The following is a 24,069-nucleotide window of genomic DNA, read 5'->3' on the forward strand; positions in this document are numbered from 1 at the left end:
TAGTGCAGGATAAGAGCGGTCTCTTAATCTGGTTTTGATTGGATCGGAGGGTGACAGCTCAGTGAACTGGTGCAGAGCTCGGAGGTTATTGTGGTTTGGCACTCCAGATTTTCAGAACAAGCAGTCAGAAAGAATTTGTCTACAAAAGCGGTAAACTATCAGGTGAGGATGTGAGGGGAGGAAAAAATAGATTGCATTACATTTTCACTCTCAGAGGACGGTCGCCATGCTGAGAAATAAATAGAACACACTATCAAGGGTGGAATGTTGAGGATGAACCCAACAGTTTCTCTCATTGAAATAAAGCTTTTAACATTTGAAATTTCAATCCCACTATACTTCACTTAGTGAAAATGTCACTTGTCTGAAATCTGTCCTTGCCTTTCCGCCTTTCCTAAAATGAGAATTTTCAGTATATATATATAGAAAGAATAAGTAGGTGTGTTCAAACTTTTGACTGGTAGCAAACATTTCATAACAGATGGGTGTACAATTGGAGCATAATTGCACAAATAATTTCTCTTTGGGTTGAACTGATGAGAGTAAATTATGTGAACACATGCCAGGCATGAGGTCAAATGGTCATGAAAAACAGAAGTGAAAATGTGAATTAAAAAAATCATAAATAGCAATACCTCTTGAAGAGCTTGTGTCTGCTGAAGAAGGTCTTTTCTGAGTTTCTCTGCCTGCTGCACATGGAAAGAGTTCCTCTGGCTCTGGATGACAAACACCACTTCTTTCAAGTCTACAATAAACAGAGAAAACACTCACAATGTCATCCCCGTTAATTTGCTTCCTGCAGGGCATACAACATTTTCCCATTGAGAGTGATGACATTTAGGCTGGGTAAGAATTATTTTGTTGCAAAGGCAAGCATATCTATGGAAAGTATTCTTTCTAAACTCTAAGCACAGGAAGGACATGCAGTTTTTTTTTTTATCAAATAATTTTAACATCAACTAATGTTTTTTAAAAGAAATTAGATGGGCACAATATTTAAAGAGGGAATAAAAACATTGCACTATGGTTAGCACACATGTTCCTCAGTTAGCGTTGAACCTTGGTGCCAATGCAGAAGCTGCAGGTTTCGAATTCCTAGTCTCTATCCAGTGTATTTCTGTCTCTATCTACTATCTCTGTTAAATAAATCTAAAAGCCCTGAAGTAATCATCCTTTTTTTTTTTCTAAACAGATAACATTTGGAGGGTTTTTGCCCCGGGAAGAGATAGGGCTTAGCATGGCGCAACTGTCAGTTTATGAATTTGCTGCAAGATTGAAATTTAAAAAAACAAAACAGTTTTTATAGAGCAGAACTCTCTGGGCTTTAGGTCAAGTCCGTACAGTTATGCTACTGGGGCCGTATTACAGAAACTTCCCATCTTAAGTCTCAAGTTAAGATCTGGCAAGTTCAATGTTCCAAATGAGAGCTGAAATCACCATGGTTACAAAACAGATAAGACCTGATTCGAGATGGAGTATGTTTCTTGATCTACAATAGCTACGTACTACATAAAAATGTAACAGCATGGTCTCTTGTGAATAATTCACAAAGGATTCATTTATAATGAGTTTAAAAAACAGAGAATTAGCTAAGACCACCTCATTGATAAATGTGTCATAAGAGGCTTTAAGTCATGAGTGTGGACCTGATGAAAATGACTCGTTTGAAGGCCTGTGAGTGGTGTAATTAGACTCGGATTTAACATGCTGAGACATTGATCTCACCGAATATTTGTCTAATGTCACAGTCATGGAATCTTTACATGAACTTTATATTTATCATCAAACCAGTCAGGAAACATCACATGATCATTTTCAGAATAGTGGATGGATGGGGAATTTACTTTTTCAGTGATTTAAAAAAATATATATTTTAGGAGATTGAAGCTCTGTCCCCATTTAATTTCATTGTATGGAAAAAAAAATTAAACATTTTGTATTTGTTGATACAGCAAAAGAAGAAAGTAATACAGGATGAAAACAGCATGAGGGTATGTACATGATGAAAGAAAAGCTATATATGGTTAGAAACGTAAAATATTATATTTAAGAAGCACAGACACAGGAAGCATAGAGATATTCGATATATATCTCCACACGCTAATCATATAAAAAAACCATACAGCATTCGATCTCGTAATATTAGAAGGTATTAAAAATCCTTGATGCAAGTGCAATGTAAACTATAGTTTAACTATAAAGAACAACCAGCAAAATGCACTCACTACAACACCCACATTGAAAAAAGATTCTACATCTGTAGGCTGGCAAAGAGAATTAACTTTGCTTTCATATGTTCTCCCAAGTAAGAAAGCTCTGGCATGTTATAAAACCCACGTCAATGAGAAGCGTCCCTTCTTTAATAAGTCTTGCAGTCACTTCATCATGAGCTCAGTTCCATGTTAGCTCCAGCTCAAACTCATGTACAAGGCTCTCTGCCAGCCACAGCACTCTGGATCTCTTTATTAGGTTTCTTTCAAACATCTGCAGCAAAATGTGGCCATACAGTTCATATTACACATCGTAAATTATGATTAGACAAAGTTTTCTCCTTCAAGCCGTTTTTAAGCAGCTCTGAGAAATGAGGCTCATTTGTCAACACAAACGAGACGAGGAGTATGAGGAAAGCGACAGCTTCGTAATCTTCCTCCGAGACAGGCTGAGAAAGAGTGAGAATGTGGAAAACAGCTGACATGAGCAAACAATCTCTGTATGCCTCAATCTGCTCCCTAGTTAAGTCGTAAACCCTCTTCCCAGGGTTTCAGCCGTTTCTAAGGCTGTCCCATTGTCCAAGTTGTTCCAGTGCAAAGAAATATTCGCTCTCTAAAAAATTCCAAAAATACACTGTACAAACTAGTGAGCATCGGCTGCATGCTATATTCACTTCACCGGATATTTAGAATCATTAAATAAAAATCGAATAATAAAAATAAATATTCCGTGTACTTTTTTGATAAATAATAAAAATGTAAGCAATATTATATGTTTAACTACATATATGTATAACTACATTAAATGACATGAACTGAGGATGAACAATACTTCTACAGCATATATTAATCTTAGTTATTTTTAATCTCGTCATTTACTAATACATTATTAAAATCTAGTTGTATCTGTTAACGTTAGTTAATGCACTGTGAACAAACATGAACATGAATATTATTATTAACTAACATTAACAAAGATTAATAAATGCTTTACAAATGTATTGATCACTGTTAGTTTGTTAGTTAATGCATTAATAAATTTTAACAAATAAGGCATTACACACATTTAAAGTGCACCTGTTATGCAAAATCCATACATAATCACCCTACAATTATAAAAATCCACCCACTCCTCTTTTTTTTTTTTTTTAATCCCCATTAAACCAAAGCAGTCTCATTAGACATGCCATTTTGATTCTCTGAGCAGTGTGACATCATACTGCTCAGGCCCCGCCCACGGCTGCTGACCGACAGTCCTGCATTACTATAGTTTCCGCCCTCAGCGAGTTGTACACTATCCGCCATTTTCTCCGCGCTCGAGCAGCTGTAGTGACAATGTCTCGTAAGCAATCCCGGTGTTTTATTTGCACTCATGCTCCTAAATGCATTTTACAGTTCGCACACATCTATTTTTAGTCGCAAATACGAATTAAATGCTCGCACTGTCGAGCCCTGACCCCGTTTACACCTGTATTTAGCGTCATCCACTTGCTATTTAATCGACCAAAACACATCTTAATACCAGGTGTAAACAGGGCCTAAGTCTATGTAGACTGAAACCTACAGTTGTTTTGCTTGAACCCTCTGTCCACGCAAAGCTAAGGGGCAGGAGAGCCCAGGGCCATGGGCATGATCTGTTATGTAGTGTCATGCTGTTGTAATTTAGTATTGCTGCCTGCCGTCTCCGCTCTGTCCTTCTCCACCTCAAAGCTGCTATTGATCTGTCGGCTCTGGTGGGAAGCGGATTTACCTCCTAAACCACGGCGTGCCCGTCTCTTACAGATCTGCCTGCCTCAGGGATAGACAGGGATTAATAAAGAAATGTACATGCCGTTCACTTCAGCTTCCCATTCACATCCTTGAGCTTTCAGTGGCACAATCCCACTTTTAAAAGCCTTTGTGCTAAGTACGCTTGCAAGTTTGTGTGCATGTACCTGTATGTGTCTGCATACGGATGTGAGATAGGATCTTTTCCGAGATCTATTTATAGTATACATGCATTTTGGAGCACTGGGTTTGTCCATGGTAAAAAAAGTTGATCCTATGTTCTAAAACCAAGTGAGCTGCATTTCTGTCTACATGGGAAGCTGCCTTCTAAAGGGGCGGTCAAATTTAAATGTTCTAAGTTAATTTAAAATTCAGACACTTCAACAGGAATCCATGCGACTGGGAATTTCACGATTTCCCCACACTGATTTCATTTAAAGGGCAAATAACACACACAGATTCTGCCAATCTCCTGTAAATTTTGAGTACCTATTGAGTAGTATTGCTCTGGTTGATGTGTGCATGCGCTCTTCCAGGAGAAGTGCCCATACAAGGAACTCCGCCCTTTATGACGTCATACAGGGCCATACTAAAAAAAAAAAACTAAAAAAAAAAACTTTCCGAAACTTATAAGAATCCTGAGGGAGTGTATTTGGCACAGAAACACTCCGTCACACATCCAACAATTTTTTTTAAACTTTGGCCAAATTTAGCATGAGAATCCAACTTAGGGCTGGGCGATATGGAGCAAAAAATATATCTCGATATTCGATATATATCTCGATATCTTTACAGGAAAATGGATGTGAATACAACTCAAAATATAGGCCTACAATCAATAGAAAATTAATTTTCCATAACAGAATGTAACCAAATGAGAAAAAAAAATTAAACACAGGGCCTGAATTTCGTCATCATAATTAATCACGTGATTCATATACAGAAACTGAATAAAGTAATCAAATGGAAAATAACACAGTAGTATTTTAGTCCTGAATAAATTAAATACATAGGTTATTAATCCGTATTCCTTTAATTTAAAGCTATCTTTTGTTGTATTGACAACAAAATGAATGACACACATATGGCTGCCGTCACTTTAAGAGCTAGTGCACGGATCCTGTGTTCATTATACTGGCATGCGTTTTATGCTTATTAAAGACAAAACCGACTATGTTTAGAGTATACTCACGACGACCGAAATTGACAATTTTGCGTGTTAAAGCAATATAATCCGCGAAAAATAACTTTTGTTACTGGCCAGCTGTTCTTAAGGCGGATTTTCTATGAATGTGCGCATAGAAAATAATCTTTCAGAGAGCGCGCGAGCACTGATTAGTTTAAACTGGTAAGACTTAAAAAGACGTGCAAATGGTAAACTTCAGTCACGATGCACTGCTGGCCCGATTGTGCGAGTGAATATCCATCATGTCCCGACTCCTAAACGCGAGTGTGTGTTATCGCCGCAGCTCTTGATGCTTGCCTTGCACAACACATTATGAGAGAAGAGAAAGAAGACGCGGCACCGCTGAACACTCACGCTGTTTGTGAAATTGCGTCTGGCAGATAGTTGTTAAAAGAATGATTTGATTTTATAATCTGTGTGGATTACGATTGCGGGAATTTCCCGCATTATAAATGGGAGACCTGCGGGAATGATTAGACTTATGGGCAATACCCGCACCGAAATTCGAGCCCTGCAATAGTTTAAAACAAGACGTTTGTAGTAGCCTTCTGATTACTGGAGTCCATTAATCGAACTTCCATGCGTCTTATATAGTAATTATATATTGTAGTATGTAGGCTACCAATTTACTAATGCAATTAATGCTCACACTCGGTTTCTCTCGTGCTCTGTCGCTCGCGCGCAGACACACTCGGAGTTCTGTAGCCTCCGGGCTGGTTGCGGATGAGACAATTGTTGAATGAGACAACACGCGAGGTGAGGGGGAACAAAAGCAAGGAGGCGGGGGCGAGCACAGCACAGAGAAGGCAAACAAGCAAAGTGGCGAAATCAGGATTAAATATAAACAATATATCGATATATACGATATGTCAAAATCCATATCGTGTTTAAAAAATATCTCGATATATTTTAAATATCGAGATATCGCCCACCCCTAATCCAACTCTTTAACAGTGTAAATAAGTCAGACTGCATGAAATAGCGTTAGAAATCCCCTTTAGGGCAAGACACCCCGGGTGAATAGGGTAAAAGAAAAACTAATATATAATTACCATTCTTAACCAGTAGATTGATTACATTATTAATTGCAGAAAAAAATGGTATTACCAGTTTTTTTTTAAATGTTGTTTAAATATGCAAAATTAAATATGCACTAATTTTCATACATTTCTAGAACAAAAATCTGAACATTGGATGAAGTCAGGTTCAAAATTCTTGTTTAATTTTTTTGATATTAGAGTCAAAGGTTTTTACAGTCAAAAGTGTTTATCTCCATTTATCACTCCACAAATCAGAAAATACTGTCAACAGCCAAAAATAAATATTTTCACCCATTTTTTTTAGGAATTAAATGTTGTAAAAAAATCTGGAAAATTAAATATGAACAAACCCCACTGTTCAAACCTTCAGAATATAGATAAGAATAAAACTGTAAAGTTTGATGTATGTAAGATTTCTGGCTCAATGAAAACGGCCTTTAAAGATGTGTACTGTAATTTAAATCTACTACAGACGCAAATAGATAAAGTGCTCTAAAAGATACAGTTAAAAGTGTATTTTGGATGTTTTCTTTCTACTAGTCACATAGTGAAAAAACACTATGAAAAGCCAAAAAGCCCTAAATCTCAAAATTGACAGATGCATGGAAAAACATTTTTGCCTAATGTCTCACCTTAAGAAGGTCGAGTGGATTTGCCGTGTTGACCAACAGAAAGCTGCTTGGTTTGAAAGTGACTTCTGTGTGAGCTGTGCTTCAACACATCAGTCAGTGCACTTTTGACAATGGACCGTTTTTGCACCGGAAATTGTCACAAATTTTACCACACCTTAACCTTAACTGTCACCGTCCCACAGGTGGGACGTTTGCCATTATATTTTTTAAACAATAATATCTTAGTAAAAAGTAATATTGACAAACTATATATAATTTGAAAGCTTACAATCTCTAGTTTCCATATTTGGGGACTGCTTTTCAAAATAAATTACAGAGGAGCCGTAATTTATCAATTTGCAACAAGAATATTTTCATACTCCTAAGGCGTGTTCAGACCTTTATTTTGAAATAGCAATGAACATGAAAAATCATGAAACAATGGTAGAAACCTCAGTTTGTTTTCATGCCAAGAGTTCAAAAGATAGCATCCATTCAATTATTTTCGAAAAAAAGGTCTGAAAATGTTTTAAATATAAAGAAAAATAATAATAAATTCACCATTTGTGATGTGGCAGCGAGCTATAACGCACATGCGTGTTCTTTGTATGTGTTTCTCAGAGGTTGAATTCATATCAAAATCTGCCAAACTTCCCATACTACTTCTGATGTAGGATGTCTACTTCATAAATTGTATGAAAATTGTGGAAATAATGGTTCAGACCACTCAAAACACACATGGAAATGGAGCCGCCCTTATATGGGCAGTAATGGAGTCTGGTTGTGACCTAGTGAAAAAGTTTGGTACTGCGCCCAAACAAAATCTTACTGAAAGCTCATTTTTTGAGATATCAACCTAAAATTTTAAACACAACTTGTTCAGATTTTTGGCTTTGATTTTTCTGCAGTTTTAGAGTAGCCCAGGTTTTGAAAATATATATTTTATATAAAATATGAATAATTATTTTTTTTACATTGTACATTTCCATTAACTCAAACTTCTACAACTTTTATTCTGTTTCACTTTCTTAATTTATTTCACTTCTACAAAAATCTGCCAAATGTCTTCTTTAACAAGACCAATCTTACGTCTATATTCCAAAGCATTCTTGAATTACAACCATTTAAGTTCGAAATGTGCATTTTCATGTCTATTCAAAAAAGGGGGGTGACACTTAAAGGAATGCTTACGTCATGGAACCTTATTTGGAACACTCTACATATATAGACTCTATATTAAACTACAACTTCACACTCCACACAAATAGTGCTTCAAAATTAATTTCCATTACACGAGAGTAGATGTTAAAACTTCATGCTGATTTGTACTCGGCTTTCGCCAAGATAAGCAACACTAAGACGTAGCTTTACAGTAAACTATGCTTCTCCATCCATTTACGCTTCTTTCCATACGGTGGTGTGACTCCCCTTCTGTCCGGCGTTAACGGCTGCAGTGTACTTGTCGCGTCAGCACACGCAACGGCTGCAACTACAGGACCAGCACGACAACCGTCTGGATTGAGCCGAGTAGGGGACATCTCTAGGGTCTTCAAGTGGGCACCTTCCGTCCTCAGTGTTTCGTCGACTAGCCCACGACACCTCAAGAGGGCTCGACAGTGACTCTGGCGTCCCAGAGTCACCCCCCTCCGTCCCCCACTCATCTCAGCCCAGCTTACTGACCTCTACATCCCTCCTGCTGCTGAGACCTAACCACAATCTCACAATCTCTCCGCAACCCAACCATACGCGCCAAACCGTTTGACCAAGGCTGTCGAGCCCCACTGGTGCGTTAATAGGCAGTTTCAGTGGCAACGGTTCCGAATGGCTTATCACCTACCGCAAAATACAATATCTGCCCAATCACCCGTCATTCGCGCAATATCCACAGGAACGTATACAAATAAACATACATCATAAAAGACATGATTCACAATTGCTGTTGCTAAACTAGCAACATAATCCTCTAATGCGCACAAAAACACTGGGTAAAATAAATGTAAAATTTATTCAATCAGATTGAACTATTTTTAATCCAAAAATTTCAGAAATAAACAGTTTTTTTTATACTTTTCGTTATTGAATGAATCAAACGTATATATAAAATAAACTTTTCTCTCAATTCAACTGCCATATTACAGTCATTTTTTTTCATTGGACTTGTCACAATGTATTATGGGATTTCCTTCTCCAATGCCAGATAAGACTACTACCCTCTTTTGACCAAAAAAAGTAGCCTAATCTTGTAAGGGTTAGAAGTTATTGAAATACATAAAAAAAATCTCAACCAATGTACATGATATTTGTAAATAATATATTATTATATCTGACCGACGGGTAAAATAACAAATCTGGAGTCAAACATGTACTAACAAGGTTTCGTAACGGAGTGATTGCGTGTGTTAAGTGTATGTCTGACAGGCATTGTGCAGGTGTATTAAAAGCCTGAGAACATTTTAGAGTCTTTCTTTTCTGGCATTGTGGGGTGCCACAGTAATAACAGTTATCCGGTCCCAGCAAGCATCAATGATAAGGTGCTTGCCAATCTTTCATTGTGTCTCTATGCCTGTGTGATGTCAGAATGAAAGCACAGAGCAGTGTGTAAAAAAAGAAACTAATTAAAGCTGAATTTAAATGGTGTGGCCTCCACTAATAGCGTTCGATTAATCATTAAACAACGGAGCAGCAGAGGGATGGAAAAAGGAAAAGCCTTGACATTTTGTCTCTCTTTTTGACCTTATATCAGCCTCGTTCTCTCTAAGCTTGGTCACCAACACTTTTGCATGCACCAAATTTGCGGACGAGGACTATGCGTGATGGAGCTAAGAAAGCAATTAAGAAATGTATTGAATTATTACACAAGGCTTTAAAACAGCAAAATATCTTCACTGCAGAGCAGACCACCGCTGAATTGTAAAAATGCAGAGAATGGTTCTTCAAACTGTCAGTGTAGACTACTTTTGGATGAGAAGGCCAATCAAACTCTGTCATGGAGAGGTGACAGAGGAGGCTGATGTGAAGAGAAAGTAGTAGGGGACTTGAGTTAGGTCTATGATTTATTTAGTGAGGTATCATTTGATTACAGGGCTTAGAAGCATGTGATCCTTCGTCAGGTTTCTTCCGTCCTCTCTCACTTCTCTCTCTGCTCAATCTGTATTCTACTGGAGGGGTGACTCGAAAGATAAAGGGACTGAATCTTCTGGATAAGGGAGATGTATTGAATGAGACGCTGGAGAATTGAGCTTCAGTCACCTGAATTGTTTTCCCCATATAAAGTATCACCTTCAAAGCTATGCCCTCTGCTTGTTTTTTTTCTTCCTCATCACGCTCTCCAGGGTTTGGTCACCCTCCAGGGGTCTTAATTTGCAGAAACACTAGTACCTAATAAGATGCAATGTAAAAATACTGCAAAAATGTTACAACTAACAACCTGTGAAACAACCTTACCATATCCAAAGAAAATTACCATGCAAAATACATGACGTTTACTGTGAAAAACTGTATAATATATATATGCATGCTGGTTTGGAAGAAAAACATGAATCACGAAAAAAAAAAAGAAGAGATTATGGAATTAGGCGCCGCTCACTTGTCGCGTCTAAAAACTCGTGGAAAACGCCCGCCGCTTTTTTTTTCTTCTCCTTTCAAAAAGCGCATGGGAGCTTGCTCTCCCGTGGTGGCTGCCATTGCCAAGCAATCATGAGCAGCGTTCTCCATGAAGACGAAGAAGTTTCAGCGATGGATAAATGGATTTCCAGCCTATGCATGACCAAATTTTTTTTTTTTTAAACAGCCATGTACTGGTATCATCAGCTGTTTGTCCATTTTGGCTGAGCTTTCAATGTTATTCTGGGAAAAGCGAGTGCCGGCATCACTCTATATATGAGTGCACTTGTCATGCGTCTACATTTAAAATAATGAACTTAAGCACGCAAAAGACGCGACATGTGAACGGCCCCTAAAACAAGACAACACACTTCTAGGACATTCCCATAACTCCCTGTGTGCCATGTCATATTTAATTATATTTGATTTAAAAAGCAAATATGTATTTAAAATTTAAATTATTTCTCATGCAGTAAAAGAAAACATCCCTCCTTCTAAAATATAAATATTTAATATAAAAACATCAATATTTAGAATAAATATTAGATGAAAACTTTAAACTTGAAAAATGAAACTTGAAAAATGTTGCCTTGGTAACTAAATAAAACAATAGTGGAAAGTTTATGCTGAGTACTAATATTACAAAAACTAAAATGGAAATAAAAATATTTTAAATAATTTAAACTAATTAAATTAAAAATATACAAATAAAATCCAATTAAAAATATTAATAAATAATATAACGGTATATAAATAATACTAAAACAACATTGAATGCAAGTACTTTAAGTGGGTTTGTATATTTGGTTTACCAATTTACTGTCAAATATGGTTATGAACTTTAAAAAATATAGGCACCAGACGTCCAGAAACATTGTCATCATATTTTACAGCAAGGTTCTGGCAACCACAGCTGTTTTTTTCTGTTTGTTTGTTTTTCCAAAAAGGATTTTCTTTTTCCAGTTTGCCAATAAACAATGAGCTAAGATATTAAGACTAGGAAGAGGCATCTGATAACCGCAAGTGTATTCTTATAGTCACACTGAGGCAACACACTAAAAATGAACCTCAGATGGTATTGCATCCCAGGAACCAAAACCAATCAGATTCTGTCCCACGGCGACACAACCAAATGGAACTACATGACAGCAGAAACTCAAATTAGTTCTACAGCAACCCAGAACAAAGTCAGACATGATGTTGTTTGCTTATGTATGATAATAGAAAGAGGGAAAGAGAGGTGACAGAAAAGGGGGAAGAAAGTGAGAGAGAGCACTACAAAGTTGAAGAGAAAATAGCACATTTATACCCAGAGGAATCAGGTACAAGTCTGAGGTGAAAAAATTGTAAGATTGAAAACGGAGTATTGACAAAACAGACTGATTACTGAGGAATAGATCTCAATGCAGACTATTTAATTGAATTCAAATGGCAATTTTACCTCTAAAGAGAAAGTATGAATGCAAGTAGCTACATAAAAATAAGCCATTTTCCAGAAGACAGTTGAACAGTTGGTGGCATAATCTTTGTAGACGAAGGGGTTGGGGACATTTAAAAAATATTCTGCACAACCAATCAAGAGGCAATCAAGAATTTCTCTGTGAGCTGTGCTTGGATCAGCTAAAAGAGCTAAAAGTCTTTATTGTGCACTGATACCGCCTTAAATCGAAGAGAAAAATTCAGTGAGACTGAGCAGTGAAGACATATGGCAGTTGCTGAAGTGTGAAAAAGGCAACAAAAAAAGAAGAAGAAAAGTTTTCCAGCGATTAGGGTGCTCACAAGTTCCAACAGAACATCTACTAGAGAACATTGGCACTGATGTGCATTAATGAGAGGTGATGTTTGAGGGCGCAACCGTAGGGAGCACAAAATGCAATGTTTAACCAACCAACAGTATCTACCATTTCAGGTTTATCGCTCCATTTTTGGACTTCACTCAAAAAGTCCAGAGACAAGCCTTTTCCAACATTAACTGGAGTCATGCAGACCCAATGAGTCTCAACTCGGAAGGTTACGGAGACAAATTTAGTCAACAAAGACAGAAAGAGTCTGTGCACATGCCCGATTGAATGCAGAGAAACAAATGTGCTGTCCGTGTGGTGTGTGCGTGTGGTGGTACAGTCCATCCACCTGGCACAAACCCTTGCTGACAGTTTGCATTGCCTGAGGTGGCCGGGGGAAGCGTAAAGGACAGTCACCTCGTGCTGGAGTGCTGGAGGATTGTCAAATCTCTGAACGTCAGCAAAACAGGTGCAGAGAACTCAATCCATCACCTTTAAACGAATAGTTCCCCCCAAAAATAAAATTATGTCAGTTTTGACTCAAAATCATGATGTTCAATTTGTGAATGATTTATGGAAAAGATCTGACTCAAACAAATAATTCAGTTGATTCAGTCTGAAAGAGTTGTTTCACAATTTGGGCTGATTCAGATTACTTGTTCAACTCACTGAATCGATTCAATTTTGGCTGCAGTAAATTAAACTGGTTAGTAAAATTAAAACTTAAATCAACTTAAAAGTTAATGCATGGCTTCAGAAAAATTGGAATATAGTCCATACGTCTCATGTACTAAATTTGATACATTAAGGGTGCTTTTGCATTTTTGTGTTTTTTTTTTGTGGGTTTTTGTTAAGTTAATTTAAGCTTGAAAGCTTCAGTAACTGTATTGTAATTGAATGGAAAAGACCAACCAGCATTCATAATTTCATTTCCTCCTCTTGAGGAAAGAAAGTCATGCCGATTTGGAACAACATGAAGGGTGAGAAATGACAAAATGTTATTTTTTGGATGAACAATCCCTCTGAGATTTGGCAAATGTACAAATAAGCAGCAGTCTACCAACAATGATAATTGGAATAACTGGGGGGGGGGGCAAAAAACTGGAGAGAGAGTTTGTTTCGTCAATCAAGTCAATCATGCATGACAATGAGTAGCAGATGGAAAGCGAAAAACAATGTGAAGAATAATGGCACAATTTTTTCGCCTACTCCTGATTTGAATGTTGCTTTAACAATAACAGACATCATCTTTCTAAACGACAGAGCCACACAAGAGGGGCCATTAAGCCGTACGGAGGAACAATGAGAATGTCAAGAGTGGATTTTGCACGCTCAGTGGCAGGTGATGGGAGACAAGAAAGACTGTCGATGGCTCATTTCCATGAGCGGTGGCGTTGTGCATCCTGGCCCAGAGCTGATTGTTTCAATGTAGAACTGGCTGTGCTCCAGTGACTCAGATCATTGTGCTGCTGTAGATGTAACGATTTGGAGCGATCCAAGTTTGTATGCAAAGCTACCAAATCTCTTTTGACTCACCGGGGTAATATGTAATAAAGCAAGGAAGGGAAAGAGAGAAGGGAGTGAATGAAAGGGATCAAAGGATGATAGGGAAGCAAAAGATGGAAAAACAAGATAAGACGGGAGAGGTGGAATGAAAGAGGGAGCAAAGAAAAGCGAATTTGAGTATTCACACTAAAAAAAGGCTGGCTATATCATCTGGAGCAAAAATAGCCCTTTAGATTTAAGGCCCCCGCAGGTGCTTCAAAAGGACATTAATGCAAAAGCAAAAAATACAACCATCTTAGGTTTAAGATGAAAAGCTTTTCCATGGAAAATATGACTTAGGGATGTGATTCTACAATTTTTTTTTTTTTTTTTACAACTAATGACTAATTAACACTGTATAATTAGGCTGACTTTGGGTTCACCTGACTCAATCAGATGCATTTACATAAGACATGTTCTTATGTACAAAATATGTACAAAATACAGGATTCTTGAGATTTTATTAAAGGGATACACCACTTTTTTTGGAAATAGGCTCATTTTACAACTCCCCCAGAGTTAAACTGTTGAGTTTTACCGTTTTTGAATCCATTCAGCCGATCTCCGGTTCTGGCGGTACCACTTTTAGCATAAATCATTGAAGTGGACAAGACCATTAGCATTTCTCATAAAAAAATGACCAAAGTGTTTTGATATTTTTCCTATTTAAACCTTGACTCTTCTGTAGTTACATCGTGCACTAAGACCGACGGAAAATGTAAAGTTGCGATTTTCTAGGCTGATATGGCTAGGAACTATACTCTTATTTTTAACAAAAGTGTATATGGCTGAAGTGGCAGTACTTTGAAAGGAATTAACTTAAATACAAAATGGTTTTAACGTGCAAACTGTTTAACGGACAACATGCCTATTAAAGATTTGATGCTAAAGATATAGAGAAAAAAAATCAAGAAACTGTTAACTAGTTGACCCTAATTTAACCTATATGTCTAATATATTTTAAGAATATTATATATTATTTATATTTGCATTAATGGTAATCATTCACCATTTTATACCTGTGAATTTCTGTTTAATTACTCAGCACAAATGGTCAATATAACACGCATAGTTTTAAACTCACCGATGGAAAGGTCAATGACGTAAATAACTATTTAAAAAAAGAGAGAAAGAGTGTAAGTTGTATGGAAGGAAGCAGAGAGAGCTAGACACTTTTTGGCAGAACAGAAAAAAGAATAACACTCATTAGGATTCTCAGCAAGGGTTGGACATCACAAAACCTCCTGGACTCCAACACCTGAACTTAGGCAAGGGAGCTCGAGCTGGTTTAATCATGCTCATTATAAAGCTGCAGTCCCTGTCCCTGTGTGCATCTCACCCGAAAACTAATGAGCGTTGAAGGCAGTTTTAAACCTCCTACTTTGCATCAATAATTCAAGGCCTGGAGGCAGCTCCACTTTAAAAGATTCCAAATCCGTGAGCCTCATTATCAGGTCTTAAACTGTGCGCCGCTCCAAGGAAGTGGATTGAGTAAACATGATCTCAGCCACTTATAAAAAGGCAGAGTTGCGCTTTAATTACTCAGAAAGCATCTGAGTTTTCGCATATCTAGGAGACAAGCTGTTCAGAAGAGTCAACACCGTGATATTTTCCGAGCAGATCCCAGAAAAGAATGCGGGTCACTTGAGTTCAGAGAGATGTAGGAAAAAAAATTAGGATAAGGAGGAAGAAGATATGTCTCATGCCACAGGAATGATCAAATCTGTGGCACTCAACTGTCAGAGTTAGTTAGTTAGTTGTGAAAGATGCAGAGGGACAGCTAGTTAAAGAGAGGGTAAGTTAGTAAAGATAGATGGTTAGGGATAGATACAGAGAAGATTACAGAGAAGGTCAGAGAGAGCGATAGTCGAGATAGATAATAGAGATAAATAGAGAGAGGGATAGTTTAGATAGTTGGGAAGAGGTATAGTTGAGATGACAGACAGACAGATAGACAGATAGATAGATAGATAGATAGATAGATAGATAGATAGATAGATAGATAGATAGATAGATAGATAGATAGATAGATAGATAGATAGATAGATAGATAGATAGATAGATAGATAGATAGATAGATAGATAGATAGATAGACTCATGTGACAAGAAAAGTGGTGACATAGCTCACACACTGACACATCTTACCCCAATCTCCCCATATATCTAAGCAAGCCTGTCATTAAACTAAACTACAGAGTTTGAGCCATGCACTCCATGCCTTCTGGCAGAATAATCTTGATCATAACCAAAGCAGAAATTGCAAAGACTCCTAATAACTTGGCACATGCCCAAGTAATAAAACCTGACATCGCTGCAGTATGACTATGAACAATGACTAAGGTCTTAATCATATTTATAGACGTAATCACATTAGAAATCAGAGATGCCAACACAAACACAGCAGCACATCTAAGGTGTTGTGTTATGAAACCTAAGTGCCATCAGTGCTGGATAAAGCAGAAGTAAAGCCGGCTTAATTAAGCATTACAGTTTGGCTTGTATCTACATAAGCTATTTTTCATGTGAATGATCCTTTAGGAGATGGTCCAGAGAGTAACCATGATGAATAGAGTATCTGATAAAAGAATATAATAAAAAAGAGTTACTGATACTGAGGCAAGGTTCCTTTTTTAAGTAAAACAAGCCTTTGAAAATCTTCTAGGCATTTCATTCTAGACTTGAGAAGCACTTCGAGTTTTCAACCCATACTTTTTTTATTAAAAGGATAAAAAAAAAAATCTGTCAACATTTACTCACCCTGTTGAACCATGTTGTCGATCCAAGGAGATGTTGGGCAGAATGTCCAAGCTGTGTCAGTTTTAAATGTTAAAAGACGAGGCAATACAGGAGAGAAAACGATTTAATAGCTATTTAATTTGGAGTAACAGTGTGAATCTCTGTCCATTTTCAATGCATGTAAACGAGCAGCTTGGGTATTCTGAAAAACATCTCCTTTTGAGTTTTATAGAATAAATAACATCATACTGGGTTTTGATAAAGCAATGTGTGCAAGTAATGGCATAATTCATTATTGGGCATTATATATAATTAGTCCTTAAAAATTTGCTATAAATAGCCAATCTATAAATATCAGTTATTGTGCTATAATTAATTAAACAGTCACCAATTGGTGTCATTTCGATGTATATCCTTTTTCTTTCTCAAACTCAGAAGCTGTAGTCAAACCGACATCGTTAAAGCCTCATTTAAAAACCCTTTAAAAATCTCCAATTTGAAAATGAAACTCAGAGGAACTGTTATCTCGCCCTTCCTGAGGCTCTTGAACGACTCAGATATCTTCTTAATGCACCATCTGAGAGTTTTGAGATGATTTTTCAATGGCACGTATAAAAAAAGAAGTAGTTTGAACCAGTTTAAATTCAATCAGATAGTTGTATAAAACATCTTCAAGGACACCTCAGAACCTCACTTTTCAATTTTACAGTTTGACGCGTTGCTAAACAACAACAACAACAACAAAAATAATTCTGTCCCTTTTCTAACGTTCGAATCATCCTTTTTTCTAACCACTCCATCCAACTCTTCTTCATGCTTCATTACATAAAAAAAGGCTCCTGACTTTCTAAAAGATAAGACAGGGCCGATATCAAGTCACCACCATGGCAACCGTGACTGTGTTAAGTGACTGTTATGCACAGGGATGAAGAGGCATCGGGTACTACAGTTCTGGAGTGGTGGATGAGGGAAGCATCCTGGGTTTGTTTCGATTGCAATCAAATGCATACAGGCCTTCAAACAATTCTAAAAAACAATATTTAAGATTAAACACTCTCAAATATTCCATATGAGCTTATTCTGGGAGGAATGATGCATTTCAAACTACTTCTAACTTCTCAACATTCCCATGATGTCTGAAGTACAGTATTTTTAGCTGCACAGACAATATCCAGAAATAATTTAGAGATTATGCTAGTGCGCTTGACTTTTCGCTATCCGTAGAGTGCATTACAAGAGAACACAAAGTTCAAAAGAATGCCTCTGACATATACGCATAAAACGCTTCAGGCAACCAAACACTTCTGGGAGAGAACTTCAAAACCATAAAGGTTATTGTTCTGCGTCACACGCTTGGTGCAAAAAGAGGCTCTGAGAATATTCGTAATCATACTATGGGCTGAAGCACATGAAGTACCTTTTTGAAAGTGAGAGTTCTGTGAAATTATATAACCATCTTTGCACTTCAGGCTTCCTTCAACTGTTTGATGTATGAAAGTCATTACATTTCGACAGACTCCACATCCACTTCATGAAGTTGATTAATTGCCGTACTTGCCTACTTTTGAGTCAGACAACGAAAAATTTCAAACAGACCATGTTTAACTCTATTCTGTTTTTTATAAAGGCTAATTTCATGCCTGTACATAATTGAAACCCCAGTCTATGCTCAAACTGTTGATCTACTTTCATCTTTTAACATGTCCTTGTCATTTCTCTCTTCCTCTGCCTCATCCACTGAGATTTCCTTTGTTAAGCAGCGACAGCCAATTATAATTGACCTTTGCACCTTTAGAGTCATTTGTATGCTGGTTGCTCTAGCATAGGCCTTTAAAGACAAAAGAAAAGCAAAACACCAGTATCAATTTAGCTGTAATGGTTGCTGGAATTAAGAGGTCAAATAATGACGTTATTTTCATCCAAAACGTTTCCCACCTTCTGTTCGAATGTTTTACTGTGGCAATTGCAAGAGGACCTAAATTACGGGTATTGTAATAAACCCCTACGATCTGTTCATTCCACCACGCCATGCCGGATTACTCTCATTTGCCTCGCTACACTGAAATATCAAACACACGTACAGCACACTGCAAACGATGACCCAAATCAATTAGCCGTGCCCTAAAATCCAATCCTGCTGCACGGAGAGCCACATTAACTAAAGCCATCTAAAATAAACCTCATCATTTTCTGTTTAGATGAGGCATCAGTGATATTTACAGTTGGTCAGAAGAAACACAATATGAAATGTGATAAGAACATAGCGTTACCAAACTGAAAAGGTACTAAAATACAACTTAAAGTCTCTGACAGCCAGGAATTATTTCCATGGGATTTTGGTGTCTTTTGAAAGCTCCTCACACTCTGGTTGACTTTTGCAGGATGTGAAAGGAAACAGAAGCTGCTTGGATACTCACCGAGCTGACTCTCAGAGGGAGGTTTGTCAGCGTCATGGATCTGAGAAGAGAAATTGAGAGAAAGACAACATTAGAGGCAGTGTTTACAAATGAACCAGCAAGTAAATAAAAGTCCAACCTGGAGGCACTCATAACATCATTAGTTTTGACAAGAAAATTCAGCACTATTAAAGCATGCCAATAAGTACAACCTAAACACTAAGGGAGAGAGATGTATGAGACAGAACCTTTCCCAAGACTAAATAAACTGCAAACTAATGGTTATTCTAAATGTAATGTGGTCATCAAGTCCTCCTGGGAAGTTTTTACTGACAATACCAGATATCTAAATTACAATGCAATGGGCATCTAGGGCAAATGTAATAGTTTATTTATTTGTTTGCATTTAAATAACTTTGTAGGCAACACAAAATACTGACATTTAGTGGGGTCAAAAAGTCTGGCATTACATTGAAAATGTAATTGACTTAAAATTGAATTTAAAACAAAAATATAAACAGAAATCTTTTAATTTATTTAATATTATAATGAAATGTATCACTTTAAAACGAATTCATGATATATGAATAACATTTAATATTACATTACATTTAATATATCGGCTTTCATTTATGTTTGTCTTTCTTCAGATAAACATTAACAAAATCAAAAATTTGAGCCGGGAAAGTTTCCGAAATTTGGCTGACTTGACATGTAGGGTTGCCCAATCCTGCTCCTGCCGATCGACTGTCCTGCACAGTCCATCTCCAACCCTAATCAAACACACCAGAAGCAACCAATTAAGGTCTTTAGGATCACTTGAAAATTAAAGGCAGGTGTGTTTGATTAGCGTTGGAGATGAACCGTGCAGGACAGTCGATCAGCAGGAGCAGGTTTGGGCACCCCTGCCCTACACTTTTGCCAATTATTATATTTCCTCTGTTATTTCTGTTTATTTTATGTTATATTCTGTTTATAATTCTGATTATGTAAGTCAAATTACCATCAACCACAAATAAAAGAACATCAAGTTTCCCTAATGGTAATTATGACATTGTGGTTTCGTTCATGCAAATCTCCTAAACATGATCATTCCGACATGAAGCCAGAATTAGTCTTCCTGTATGCTTAAATTAGTCGTTCAATTAAATTTCTAAAAGAACATCAAAATGTGGAGAGGATCCTTTGGGTTATTTGAACTGATAAATCATGATTCACCATGTCATTAGTTCACTGCAAATTGTGTGGTTTCGGTGCCTGGAGCTGATGCTGTTCTAACCCTGAGTGCTCAGCTCAATTGGGGTATTAGGAAGCTCATTCTGCCACCAGAGCTGTCAGTGCTACCAGCCGACTGTGGAGGAAAGAGCGAATCGATCACAGTTCCTGTTGCGAACTTTGAACGAGCCTTCCCCGCTCAAACCAAATCTCACGTCCTCAGGGACATGAAGAGAGAAGGGAGCAAATTCGAGCAGTATTCGATGCTCTCCCTACTCATATTGTGGTATATTAGAGGATAACGAGGAAAAAAGGAGATGGCTTTTGATTTATTGCTACCACTCTGCTAACAATTACTCTAGTCCTGAGCTCCAAGCAGCCCTTCGAGAAACAAGTCATATATCTTTACACCGGGCAGAGTGTGGCACATCATTACAGTGAGAGGGAGATGCTGAATCATCAAGGTGACGTTGTGAATCATGGCACGGTTAGAAGTTCAATCCACAGCAACCCGAAGAGGAGAAAAACATTGATTCTGAAACCCCAAAGGACCAGGAAACTCAAAGACAGGGACTTGTTGAGATGGAAGAGCCACCTCCAGTTGTATAATTGACCCTGAACAAATACACAATGGAAGTGTTCAACTAAAAGAAGTGCTGTGGTTAGAGGTCTGGTGAAATGGAATTCCAAAGCTGCCAAAATAATAAATAAATACATACATATAAATTTTTTTTTTTTTTGTATAATCAGTCATTTTTTGAATTGAGAAATCAAAATTTCCTTCATCTTTTGACATATAACAGGTTATTGTACTGTAAAAATATTAGTGGTGCACGATATATCGGCCGCCGATATAATATCGGCCGATATGGTCAATTTTTTACACATCGGTATCGTTCCGATGTCAAAATCATTACTGATTTTCCAATACTTACATCATTACAATCATTATAGGCCAATAATCATTACTGTGTATTTGACGTGTGTGTAGATGTGAGTGTGGGGGCGGGGATGTTTGTTTTTGCACGAGCGCATACATTACAAGCGCACTTACTAAGGCGTATTTTTGTCCCGCCAAAGCCTTATTTGACCGGTGAGTGATGTAGATGACTGACTGCTGCGCTTGAGAGAACGAGCAGAGAGAGTGAAAGCCCCGGTCGCGCGCACGCACGCAGTCTCGTCGTCTTCAAACTGTCTTGCGCTCTCTCCCTCCCTCGCGCATTTTAATGAATTGAGTTGACTGAATATCTTTGAGAATACACGATGGTAGGTCGGAAGACCGAAGTTTTTTTTTTCTGAACTACCGCTGGTTGTGAATTGCGCTAAAATAACGTTACCGCTGGTTGTGAATTGTGCTAGAATAACGTTGCCGTATCTTCTCTGAAAAGCTTTCCACACATTCAGATGACATAAACCACACTTTCAATAAACAAAACAAAAAAAATCTATCTAGTGATAAAATGTTTTCTGTGTTGAGACAAATCTTGTGCGATTTCCTAAACTGCCTGGATAATCACACAACGTGTGCCGTGGTCCGTTAAAGGGTCACTCCACCCATTTCAACATTAATCTTTATTGAAAGTGGGTTATATATGTAGTCGAAATGTAAAAGAAATTTTGAATTTGGTGCCCTCTTGACCGAGAAAAGACAGAAAATAACTTTAGGGCGCATTTGTATGTAAGACAACAACTCCCACAATGCACCACATTGCACAGCTCCGCAAGCCACTCCCACTAATCCAGAACAGCGCAAACAGAGAAATCACTCTTCCGTCTACAAGACTTGCTGCCAAAAGAGTTTGAAATTCATTTCACACAAAATGTCTAGTTAGTTGGCTGTGGCGGACAGGACGAGGGACCGTGAGAGGACGGCGCGAGTGATAATGAATGACACCTCACCTGTGAGACGCAGCGGTCTCATATCTCTCACGGAGGAGCGGAAGCACAAAAGGAACAGGCCTGATTTTATGTTTTGTTTCTGTTGTGTGTGGCCAGCTGGCTTATACTTTTGTTTTGTATTTGTTTATTTTACTATTAAAATGTTTAAATGTTCGCCGGTTCCCGCCTCCTCCTTCCCACGACAACGAACCCCGTTACATTGGCAAACTCATTAGTGAATTACTCCTCGTTTGTATTTCTTTCTATATGGTGAATTATTGCATGATACCTGTATGTTCAGTCAGAACATATGCGGTGCGACACTAGGATGGTTCACATCACAACACAAACGTCCGTGTGCTCGTCTGATTCAGAGATTTCGTCCAGGAGAAATTGCTATCGTTGAAATTCTCTGCAGCAGACGGACTCTATCTGTGTCCGTAGCGCACAGCGAGAGCACAGGCACCAGCAGTCCGCCCAGTCCGCCCAGTCCGGGCTCCTCGTCCGCCTCCTGTTCCTCCATCAGGCTCAGCTGCTCTTCACTAAATTGCGGCTCGTAAAGATAGCCACGAACAGCGGAATTTCAAAATCCTCTACTTCCATATCATGTTTAGTTTCTTCCATATCATGTTTAGTTTCTTCCGTCATTGTCATAACTTCCTATCTCCACAGCGCTTGTTAGCTTAGCTTATAAACAAGATGGCTGATATTGATTTCAGTATCTACAAGTGAAGTCCCACCCACTGATCTGTGATAGCTCTGTTAGCGCATTAGGTCCAACCCCCTATGGGCGGGTTTGAACTAGTGCTTGTAGTCTTTACAGAAATCCCCCCCTCTTACACTTTCTCCTACAATGACGTAAAATGACGATTTTTGCGTCATTGTAGGAGGAAGTGAAAAAGGTAAATAGCGGATTTCTCTCCTCTCAGGGGAAAATGAGAGAGTGTTTCACGACCATTCAATAGTATGACTGGGTTTCTAACAATGGAAAGCTTAATGCAAATGGGTGGAGTGTTCCTTTAATGAAACGTCCGATTCGCGAACTAATGACTCATTTGAACCGATTCACTTTAATGAATGGTTAAAATAACTGATCTGTCCAACACTGAACTCAAGAGACATAAATCGGAAACACTTTACAATAAGGTTCCATTTATTAAAGTCTAGTTAACTACATTAGTTTCATATTAGTTCTATTAATTCTATTAATACTAGTTTCTATGCAGATTTACTCCATGACAAAACCACCCCAGTCATTCTAGAATGATTCATTCTTTCCAAATAGAGCTATTCAAGTCATCTGGTGAAATTGTTTTTATATCGCAATCTATATCGCAGAAAAATAAAATATCGCAATGTCATTTTTTACCAATATCGTGCAGCCCTAATCCTCGCTATGTGTTTTCTATACAGAGATATCGACATCGGTAAATATCGGTATCGGCCATAACAGCAATATTAATATCGGTTATCGGTATCGGCCACAATTTTCACATCGGTGCATCACTGAAAAATATCCTTTCAGAACTCAAAACTTGTTAGTCCAAAACCAGCTTTTATTGAAATCAAAAAATTACTTGTTTCGGATCGTGTCACATTATTACGTTATAGTGCGACGAAAGACCGCCTCTGCAGAAGATGATCAACACCTATTTCCACATCATTACCTCTTTAGCCCCTCCCACCGATTCACACATGTCATGAAGTAGTAAATACGAGACAGACGCAAACACAGGATTACTCCAGCAACAAAACCATAGAGAGGCCTCTGATGATTACAAGACGTTTTAAAGTGCCAAGTTGCGGAAAAACACAGTCTTTGCATTGCCTTCCTTGTGATCCTAACATTAAAGGGGTCATCGGATGCAAAATTCACTTTTATATGGTGTTTGCATATAAATGTGTCTTTGCAGTGTGGAAACAACCACCATACAATGAAAAAAATCCATTCACTCCTTTCTTTTAATGCTCAAAAAGTCTAAACACTCTCAATAATTAAGCCGTTTGGATTTTCTGAGCAATATGGCGTCATATTGCTCATGCTCCGCCCACGACCGCTGACGGACTGTCCCGTATTAGCATATTTCTGCCATCAGCCAT

At 37.9% G+C, this 24,069-nt stretch overlaps 1 protein-coding gene across 1 annotated transcript in view; it reads right to left on the bottom strand.

Annotated features, from left to right (window-relative positions):
* Window positions 1-24,069, bottom strand: part of b3glcta (beta 3-glucosyltransferase a) — a 106,409-nt gene that overhangs the window by 52,896 nt on the left and 29,444 nt on the right. The window contains exons 3-4 of the mRNA XM_056271964.1: window positions 18,898-18,937; window positions 636-745 (exon numbers count right to left, since the gene is read on the bottom strand). Of these exons, the coding sequence (XP_056127939.1) occupies window positions 636-745; window positions 18,898-18,937 (150 nt within the window). The remainder of the gene's footprint in view (window positions 1-635; window positions 746-18,897; window positions 18,938-24,069) is intronic.

The sequence above is a fragment of the Rhinichthys klamathensis genome, unplaced genomic scaffold (assembly GCF_029890125.1).
Source record: "Rhinichthys klamathensis goyatoka isolate OS25496 unplaced genomic scaffold, OSU_Roscu_1.1 h1tg000329l_1, whole genome shotgun sequence".
Classification (NCBI taxonomy): Eukaryota; Metazoa; Chordata; class Actinopteri; order Cypriniformes; family Leuciscidae; genus Rhinichthys; species Rhinichthys klamathensis.